The 10,732-nt window shown below is 39.0% G+C and overlaps 1 protein-coding gene across 5 annotated transcripts in view; it reads right to left on the reverse strand.

Moving 5' to 3' along the window:
- Positions 1 to 54: 54 nt before the first annotated feature.
- LOC141564698 (uncharacterized) overlaps positions 55 to 10,732 on the reverse strand; it is a 20,582-nt gene continuing 9,904 nt past the window's right edge. For 4 of the 5 annotated variants that reach the window (XM_074307507.1, XM_074307506.1, XM_074307505.1 and 1 more), the window contains 3 exons: positions 6,952 to 7,081; positions 6,425 to 6,520; positions 55 to 4,008 (listed from right to left, as the gene is read on the reverse strand). In XM_074307507.1, the coding sequence (XP_074163608.1) occupies positions 1,682 to 4,008; positions 6,425 to 6,520; positions 6,952 to 7,081 (2,553 nt within the window). In that variant the 3' untranslated portion in view covers positions 55 to 1,681. The remainder of the gene's footprint in view (positions 4,009 to 6,424; positions 6,521 to 6,951; positions 7,082 to 10,732) is intronic. The other variant, XM_074307504.1, reaches the window with a different exon arrangement.

Genomic DNA, 10,732 nt, shown 5'->3' on the forward strand with positions numbered 1-10,732 from the left:
GAAAGAAAGAAAGAAAGAAAGAAAGAAAGAAAGAAAGAAAGAAAGAAAGAAAGAAAGAAAGAAAGAAAGAAAGAAGAAAGGAAAAAGAACAGGACAGGACAAGACAGGGCAGGAAAGGAAAAAGAGAAAAGAGAAAGGAGAAAGCAGAAAGGAGAAAGCAGAAAGGAGAAAAGAGAGGAGAGGAGAGGAAAGGAAAGGAAAGGAAAAAAGAAAGAAAAAAAAGCAAAAAAAATACAGAAAGTAAAAGGAAGAAACAATTAATAGGATGAATAAAAAGTAGTTGAGAATAAGCTGAGGCTGATAAGCTAAATTAAGAGCAACAAAACATTTTTTAGCTACATTGGGGAAAAGAACAAAGAAGGCAGAAGACTAGAACCTGGGTTAGATAATAGGGATAATTGACAATAAAAAAAGGCAAAGTTATTCAATTCTTAGTTTCCTTCCTTTCCCAGACCTTTAGACTGGAGGTAACATATGAAAATGGTTACCAAGGAGCTGAAAAACCAAGGAATGGAGGTTATCTCAGCATCTAATGTTCCATGATCTATTCAAGAAAACTGGTTCTAATCATTATCAAGTGCTGAAGGAACTGATGTCCTATCTAGTCACTTGCCAGTCATCTTTAAAATACTCTGAAAAATGGGAGCAATGGTATAGGATAGGAGCCTTTAGTGGTTTATGTCCCCTCGGTCTTCAGTGGGGTTCCCCCTTCCTGGGTGTTGTACGTGGCCTAACACTGCTTAATATTTTTTAAAATGGCCTGCATAAGTCAGCATGTTTATCAAGTGTACATATGATATAAATCCAGGAGGGGTAGCTAATACAATAGTGGATAGGATTCAAGCTATCTTGACTAGTTAGCAATATTGGACTGACTTTAGTTAAGTACCAAGTGGTGGGTTAAAAAACTTTGACTTTAAAAGTGGGTTAAAAAACATTACAAAATGAGGGAAGAATATTTAGACAGCAGTTTCTCTGAAAAATATCTAGGGATTTTAGTTGACTCAATATGAGTTAATGGTGCAATATAGCAGCCAAAAAGGTAATGGGGAAAAAAAGCATAGCTTTCAATAATAAGGAGGTAATAATCTTGTTATGATCTGTCACAATCAGACCACATCTAGAGTAATGTATTCAATTCTAGGTAACACAGTTTAGGAAGTACAATGATAATCTGGTGAGCAAGAAAAAATCATCCAGGAGTTCAAAGGGCTTTAAATTCATGTCATATAAGGACTGATTGAAGCAAGGGTGGAAATTTGACCTGGAGTAAAGTAGATTAAGAGGGCACATGATAGACATCTTCAAGTATCTGAAGGACTACAGAAGAGGTATTATATATGTTCTGCTGCTTGGCCCCAGAAGGTAGAACTAGGAGCAATGGAAGAAAGTTACAAAAATGCAGATTTAGGCTTAATTAAAAAAATTTTAAATTTCTAATTAGAGTAGCTCCTAGAGCTATGACATAAATGGAATGGACTGCCTCTCGAAGTGGGTTTTCCCTCTTTGGAAGTCTCTAATAGGGTTGTTGAAATAGTTGACAACTGAGGTTTGTTTTGACTCTGAAATTCTGAGTCATTATCCCATTATATTGATATGTCAGCATTCAGTCATCGTCCAATTATTGGATATTTCAGTTGTTTCCAGGTTTTTTTTTGTGGGGGAGGGAAATGGTGATGAATTATTCATTACATTCATAGGACTTCTCACCAGTATGAATTCTCTGATGTACAGCAAGGGATGAGCTGTGAGTGAAGGCTTTCCCACATTCGTTACATAAATAGGGTTTTTCTCCAGTATGAATTCTTTGATGTTGGATGACACTTCCTTGCCGACTGAAAGTTTTTCCACATTCATCACACTTATAGGGTTTGTCCACAGTATGAACTATCTGGTGCTGAATAAGACCTGCAGACTGGTTGAAGGCCTTACCACATTCATTACATTTATAAGGTTTTTCCCCTGTATGAATTCTCTGATGTCGAGTAAGGTACAGTCCCTGGCTAAACGCTTTTCCACATTCAAAACATTTATAAGGTTTATCTCCACTATGGATTCTCTGATGGAGAGCAAGAGAAGAGCTGTTCTGGAAGGCTCGATTACACATATTACATTTATAGCATTTCTCTCTGGTATGGACTCTCTGATGTCGAGTAAGGTACATACTACGACTAAAGGATTTTCCGCATTCACTACACATATAGGGTTTCTCCCCAGTATGAATTTTCCGATGTTCGGTGAGGTTTCCTGGATGACGGAAAGCTTGCCCACATTCATTACACTTATAAGGTTTCTCTCCAGTATGAATTCGCTGATGCAGAGTAAGGAATGAGCTATTAATGAAAGCTTTGCCACATTCACTGCATTTATAAGGCTTTTCTCCAGTATGAATTCTATGATGTAAAGTAAGCTGTGAACTATTACTGAAGGCTTTGCCACATTCATTACATTTATAGAGTTTTTCCCCAGTATGGGTCCTCTGATGTTCAGTAAGGTGTCCTCTCTGTCGAAAGCTTTTCCCACATTCATTACATTTATAGGGTTTTTCTCCATTATGAATTTTCTGATGTTCTGTAAGGTGGCCCCTCCGACTGAAAGTTTTCTCACATACATTACATTTATAGGGTTTCTCTCCAGTATGAATTCTCTTATGGAGAACAAGGCCTGTGCACTTGCTGAAGGCTTTCCCACACTCCAGGCATTCATAAGGTTTTTCTCCAGTATGAATTCTATGATGTACAATGAAGGTTGAGCTATTGCTGAAGGCCTTTCCACATTCATTACATTTGTATGGCTTCTCTCCAGTGTGAATTCTCTGATGCTGATTAAAGTACATAATTTGGCTAAAGGCTTTTCCACAGTCAGTGCATTTGTATGGTTTTTCTCTATTGTGAATTTTCTGATGTTCAGTAAGGTGGCCTCTCTGGCTGAAGGCCTTTTCACATATGTCACACTTATAGGGTCTCTCTCCAGTATGAATTCTCTGATGTACAATAAGAGATGAACTGTTGCTGAAGGCTTTTCCACACTCACCACACTTATAGGGTCTCTCTCCTGTATGAATTCTCTGATGCCGAGTAAGGTACATAATCTGACTAAAGGCTTTTCCACATTCATTACACTGATAAGGTCTCTCTCCAGTATGAGTTCGCTGATGTCGAGTAAGGTACAATATCTGGCTAAAGGTTTTTCCACATTCACTACATTGATAGGGCCTGTCTCCAGTATGGATTTTCTGATGCCGAGCAAGATACATAATCTGACTAAAGGCTTTTCCACATTCACTACATTTATAGGGTCTCTCTCTAGTATGGATTCTCTGATGCCGAGTAAGGTACATACTGCGGCTAAACGTTTTCCCACATTCAAGACATTCATAAGGTTTCTCACCAGTATGAATTCTCTGATGCAAAATAAGGGATGTGCTATTACTGAAGGATTTTTCACATTCGGTACATTTATATGGTTTCTCCGCAGCAGGAATTCTTTTATATTGAGTAAGGTGTCGCTTTTGGTGGAAGGTTTTTCCAAATTCAGTATATGTATAAGATTTCTCTCCAGGAGGGATTCTATGATAGCGGATAAGGTCTGAGTGGTAACAGAAGGTTTTACTATATTCATTATTCTTCCAAAATTTCCTCCCCAAGGAGATTCTATTATGTTTAACTAGGTCTGAATACTGTTTGAAGTTATTTCCATATGTATCATATTTACGAATCATCTTTTCTGTAGGACTACTCCATTGTATATCAGAGACTGACCTGTGACTAGAATTTCTTCTAAATTTGTCATTTTCATGACTTTTCATCTTATTGAAACTGTTCTTATGGGCAATGATGTGCTTCAGCTCTCTTCCCTGGTTGATCTGTTGCTTTTTAAATCTGCCATCACATTTGGAGGCTCCTTCAAATTTGAAGTCCCAAGAATCATTCCTTATGAGTCTTTCATGGGATAATTCTTCCATATAAATGCTCTCCTTTGGAATTAGTGCTCTAGTTTCTGACCAATCTGAAAGAAGAAAGAATATAAATGCACTAGTCCATCCAACAAACATTTACTAACTGCCTCCCATGTCATTGGCCAGCATGAAGTGACCTCATGAGAGGAGGTGCTATGCTCTAGACACAAAGCTGACTTGGAGTAGCTCAAAAGAAATTCAGATGCACAGTTAGAAAATTCACCCCAAATGTTCACATGGGCTCTTTGTGCCTGGCCTGTGGCAGACTATCCCAAGCTTGTGCTGGTCTATCAGCCGCAGTGTACACTGTAACTTGACTTTAACATAAGGATGTCATTTTGATCTTCTTTGAGAATGAAGGACAACAACCTACCAACCAAGTACCTCTTATGTGCTAGGAATCTCACTAGGCATTGGGGATACAAATTTTTAAAAAATAGTCCCTTAAATTGTCTATATTCTATTTGGAGAAAATAACATAAACACATGTATGTAGATACATACATGATATATTTGAAGTAAATATAAAATAATTTTGGGGGGAGATAGATACTAACAATAAAGAATAATTTTAAACTGATCTTGGAAGGGAGCTATGTGGTTGGTGGTTGTTGTCCTTTGCTCTTGAAGAGAACCAAAATGACATCACTGTTAGACTAGAGTTCTAGTGTCCCAACTGTGGCTGATCAGACCATGAGCTTGGAATGCTCCGCCACAGGTCAGACACAGAGTCCCTGGAATATCTGGATCGGGTGCTTTAACTCTGCACATTTCACACTTCTTCTGAACTAATTCAGTTCTGCTCTGCTCACAGAGCACAGTACCTTCTCTCCTGAGGGCACGGCATGCTGGATGGGCCTGTGCCAGTATCTTCCATGTCATTCAATCAACTTTAAAATTCTCAAAGGAGACCTTAAGTGTGTCCTTCTTTCACTTTTTCTGACCATCACTTGAGCACTTGTACAAGTTTTCCAAAAAAAAGTGGCAGTAGGATTCACAAATCAAAGTAAATGAACTTCAGCCCAGAACCCAGCTAAAATAGGAATATTAAACTGAGATAAAAACATTTTTAATTAACACATTTCCAAGAGTTAATAAAGGTAAAATAAAACCTGACTGGGACCTCTGGTAACAACATCTTCCCAGGAATAATTCCTTCAAGTAATTCTTAAAGAGAGCAAGATTTAGTAGAGGAAAATTTAGTATTTAGTCAATAAGTTACAACTGAATAATTAAATCAATAATAGCACTTATTCAAATATTACCCATAACTGACAAAAATAATGTTAGGATCTTAAAGTATATAGAAAAGCTAGGAGAAATAACTGGTTAGGAAATTTGTCATGTTATTCAGTTGAAGCCAAAATCAATAAGCAGTTAAAGCAAGAAAATATTATCTGGAGTAGTCATATTATGGGGAAATGGACTCGGGAAAGGGAGTCCATTTAAGGTTAGTACTGGGCTAACATAATAGCAGTAAACTGGTAAAATCTATAATTGTCTTTAAAGAGTGAAAGATCAGATTCTAAAAGAAGCATCAAATTATTCGAGTATCAGTATGGTTCTCCAGTTGGGCCCTAACTAAAAAAATAAAGGCTTTGCCTCATTTAGCAAATGCCCAGAAACAAGATCATTTTAACTGACAACTTAAGGACACAAAAAGGAATGGGAAAGAGTAAAAAAAAAAAACAAAAACCCAATATATGAATAAATAAATAATATTCAGGAGGACTTTTTTGATTATGGATGTTATATAATGAATAAGGAAAAGATGGGAGCCAGGAGGAAACTATACGGAGGAAAGGGAAGAGAGGCTAACACTTAAAAAATATTTTGTACGTACAGATCCTTTTCCCAATTAGTTTCTTTTTTTTCTCTAATAGTATTTTATTTTTCCAAATACATGCAAAGATAGTTTTCAACAAAACCCTGTGCTCCAAATTTTTCTCCCTTTCCTTCAGTTTCCCTACTCTCTAAGATATAATATAAATATCATACTGATTGCCTTTTCAATGAATAGGGGAAAGGAAGGAAGAAGGGAAAGAATGTGAAATTCAAAATTCTTTTTAAATGAGCTAAATATATATATATATATATATATATATATATATATATATATGTATGTATATATATATATTTTTTTTAAGGACACTAAATGGGACATTTCTTTGTTGAGGACTAGAGGAAAGCATGAAAGAGACAGAAGGTAACTAACTGGAGAGAGAAAAGAATTTGGGGGTTTGGGAGAAATCATGATTATAGAGACAAACAAAGATCTGAAGATAGAGATACCTAGGAATATAGGATGAAAAGTCTCTGCCTACCTCTGCAGGCTTGGGGGCTTGGAAGAGTGCTCCCTCCACCATTTTATGTTATTTCTTTTTTTGTCCACCATTTTAAAGATAATTCCTCCTAAATAAGATCTTGCTTGAAATAACTCCTTCATATCTTGTTTCATTCACTCACCTGGACAGGGACCGCTTAAGATGTCTCTTTCCAGTATCCATGGGGCTTCCCCTCGTTCCAATCTGCAGATGACTTCTGGTTTGAAAACTTGAAGCCCTGATTATAGAGAAAGAAATGGGAAAGTGGTAGAGACAGAAATCCATTTTATAATTCAATCCTAGAGCCTGTCTCTTCTGGGAAAAAAGGAGATGATCCAAGGAGCCAAGATCTCTGAAGGATGTGTTTTATTGCATTTCCAAGATATCTGGATAAATGAATCATGGAGAAGATTTGGGACCACAAAATTAATTTACTTGTCTCTTTCTTCCTTTTAATTAAGATGAGAATTACATCTTCAGTCCTATGAAATGAGATTTGGGAAAGAAAACCTGACCTAGAGGGAAGGCAGAGGATGGGGAAGGCAGAACTCTGCAAATTTTAGTCCTAAAAAGCAAAGAGAGAGAAGAGGAGGGTCAAGAATTCCCAAGCCCCTGCCAGTCAGATTTCCCAGAAACAAGAACTTCTTCATCCTGGAGAGTCTTCCTTACCCAGGGAGACCAGGTTCCGGTAGTTCTCTAGCATCACGTCTCTGTACAAGTTCTTCTGGGCAGGGTCCAGCTGTCCCCACTCCCCCTGGGTGAAATCCACAGAGACATCCTTGAAGGTCACCACTGACTCCTGCAACGTCAAACATATGTCTGTTATACAGGGATCCTCCCCCCATGCAGATTAGGAAGAGACAGATGGAAGCATTTATAATGGCTATTGCTCATGGTATCAGGCTTGAGGATTCCCAGTCAAATAGAAGGTTCACATTCACTTAGTACCCACTGTAGGTTAAGCACTAGGTCATGTAGGAGGCATCCAACAGGAAAAACCCAACTGTTCCTGCCCAACAGCCTACAAAGGAGAGAACCTGTGCAAATGCACAAAGATGGGAGATGGAAGGGGACCAGTCAGCAGGCCAACCTTGGTTAACCTGTAGAAAGTATGAGAAGGGATGATGGGAAAGAAGACTGCAAAAGTAGTCTGGAGACAGACAACAGAAGGCTTATCCTCTCAAGGTTTCCTCTCTGTAGGTCTTTAAAAACAAACTAAAGGTTTTGTGCTTCTTGAGTAAGGGAGTGACATAGACTAAAGCTGTAGAGATATCAGCTCAATTAAATTAAAATTAAAATGAGGACACTACCTAATTTGCAGGGATTGTGCCACATTGATCAGACCCCCAAAAAGTAAATGGAAAGGACTAGATAAAACGTTAACAAACAATCTGGAGAAACAAAAGGCAAACAAACTCAAAGAAAATTATAATGAAGATATGATACAATAAAATAGTCATCAGTAATATTATTCAAAATACTGGGTACTGGAGAGAAAACAGCCAAGTTGATCAATGGAGGAACTTAGATAAACAAGCTCAGACAGAGAGGTTTAGTCTTAGTGAACCATCTGATACCAGTTACTGGTACTCTGTACTCCTGGTTCCCAGCTCCTCAGGTAGATTGACAAATCTTGTCATTTCTGTTTTTACAATATACCTCCCTTTCTCTGCACTCCCCGAGATACAGCCCTAGCTCAAACTAGCTTCCTAGCTTCACAGGAACAGGCAAATTTGGAAGAGGAGCAGGTTTAAGGGGAAAGGATAGGAATTTTTTTTAGGACATGATGAGTTTCAGTTATATATGGGATATCTAGTTTAAGTTATTCAGTAAGCAACTTGTGATGTGGCTCAAAATTCAGGAGACAGTATGGGGCCAAATACGTAGATATGAATCATTTGCATAGAGATGATAATTAAACTCATGGGAACTAGTAAGTTCAGTTGGAGGCAGCTAGGCGGAAAGATAAAGAGAGAGCTGGGTTTAGTCAGGAGGACCTAGCTGTGTCAACTAATCTCTCTGCCTGTTTCCTCAACTATAAAATGGGGATAATAGTAGCACCTACAAATGAGGTGATATTTGCAATGCCTAACAAGTGCTTAATAAAACACTTGTTCTCTTCCTCCCTCCTAAGAAAGAGAGAGAAGAAAACAAACACGATCATGTCTCTTCCATTCTTTTTATTAAACGTTATTTTAAGAATCAGTTTTTTTCTTCTTCTCACCCTCCCAATACTGGGGAGAAGGAAAAACAAAAGAAAAGCAAAACTCTCCTAACAAACATGCAGAATAGAGCAAAACAAACTCCCACAGAGGTCCCAAGTGTTGATGGCTGCCTCTGAGTCCACCACCTCTCAGAAGGGGGTCGGCACTGATCTTTTAGAATCATGGGGGGCGGGGTCAATGCCCTGATCAGAGTTCTCAAGTCTTTCAAAGTCGTCTTCTTTACTATGCTATTACTCTCCAAATTGTTCTCCTGGTTCTGCTCACCTCACTCTGCATCAGATATCTGATTTTTCCTAGGCTTCTCCAAAATCATCCCTTTTATTATTTCTTACATCATAATAATATTCCATTACATTAATAGACTATAATTTATTCAGCCATTCCCTAATTGATGTGTCCTCCTTTAGTTTCTATTCTTTGCTACCAAAAAGAGCAGTTATCTAAACATTTTTGGACTCAGTAAACTTTCATCATCTCTTAGGCTATAGCAATAACTTTCCCAGTGAACCTGAAGCAAGTGAAATTTAATAAAAAGGTAAACTGAGGCACATTTCTCCCAGCAAAATTACCTTTTATCATGAAGGCTGATAACCTGAGAATAAGATGGCTCAAAGGCCTGCCTCAGTTTACACCAAATGTCCAGAACTTGAAGCTGCGACTCACTTTACAAGCATTAAACTAACAATGACCGTCTCCTTCTCCTCTGTGACCAGGGAGTATTCACTGAGCTTAACTGTGAGGTCTAGAGATAACCAGGGATGTTTGGACATCCTTGAAAGAGAACCCGGTGACTAAAGATATTAGCTCCAACATCCCCCAAGGTTAGCTAAATTCCTTGAGGCAAAAATAGAACGGGCCTAGCAAGAAAATTCTATTTCTAAACTTAACCCTTTACAAGCCAGCTGAGTTCTAAATGAAGAACTTGGGCAGCTGCAGGACAAAGTCAATTATCGGTGATTGGATCTACGATCCAAGATCAATACTGATCATTTCAGAACCCATTCAGAGGTCTGACCACATCACCCTTCCTGGAAATCCTGGGGCTCTCTATTAGCCTGATGGACACCTAAAGCCCCCTAAAACCTGGCTCCTCCCTATTCTTTCCATCCTCCACAATCCTGCTGGCCCAGCTGCGGTCATCTAGAGTCTGTGCCTTAGCTGCAGGGCTTCCAGGGAGCTTTTCCCTCCTCTCCTCCACCTCCTAACTCAATGGCCTCCTTCCTCTCTCAGCTCTAACGCTCCTTTCCGCGGGAGACCTTTCCACAGAAGGCTCCCCTCTTGTACCTCCCTACAGAGTTGATTAAAGGTCACTGAATACAGGCTCTTCACTTTAGAGATGAGGAGATTAAGTCCTAGAGCTTCGTGGATCTGCCCAGGAAGTACGGAATCAGGACCTGATCTTCCAGACTCCAAGTCTGGGGCTCTCCCCACTGCCCCTCGTTGCCCCCCTCACTCTGCATCTTGCACATACACACTCTGGCCTCTCCCATTACATCAAAAGCTCCTTGAAGACAGGGGGCGAATTCTGCCTTTCTTTGTATTTCCAGAAATCAGGTCAGAGCAGGCCCACAGGAAGCAAATGCTTGTTGGTTAGCTGCTGACACCGGGTGGAGTCTCTGAGAGGGCACGGTCAGACATGGAGGAAGAGGACAAAGACAGTAACAGAGTTCATGGCAAGCCACAGCAGGGGGTTGTGGAGGAAGAGGATGGGCCCAGGCAACCAAAGTGGCCTAAGGAGCTCACGGGGACTCTGAGGATGGGAAGTCTTTCATTGGGTGAAGAGCCCGGGAGCCAGATGGCCCCGGGGGAGAGGAATTCCACATGGAAAGTGCAGACTGCACCATGTTTAACATCTACTGGGTTACTTGCTGTCTAGGAAACAGGGGAAGGGGGGAGTGGGAACACAAGATTTTGCAAAGGTCAATGGTGAAAAAATATCCTTGCCTATGTTTTGAAAATAAAAAGCTTCAATAAAATAATAAAAATAAGACTGGAAGGAGACACCTTGCAGAGAGATAAAATGGATAATTTTATATAAAATTAAAAGTTTTTTGTTCATTTAATGAATAACTAATTTAATAAATTCATAAATTTTAATTATAAATTTAATTAATTACTTTAATAATTAATTCATTTAAGGAATAAAATCAGGCTAGCTACATTAATTGAGAAGCATTAAGCAGGGGAATATCTCTGTAGTAAATCTCTCTGCTACCTGGGATATA

Source organism: Sminthopsis crassicaudata, chromosome 3 (genome assembly GCF_048593235.1).
Source record: "Sminthopsis crassicaudata isolate SCR6 chromosome 3, ASM4859323v1, whole genome shotgun sequence".
Lineage (NCBI taxonomy): Eukaryota > Metazoa > Chordata > Mammalia > Dasyuromorphia > Dasyuridae > Sminthopsis > Sminthopsis crassicaudata.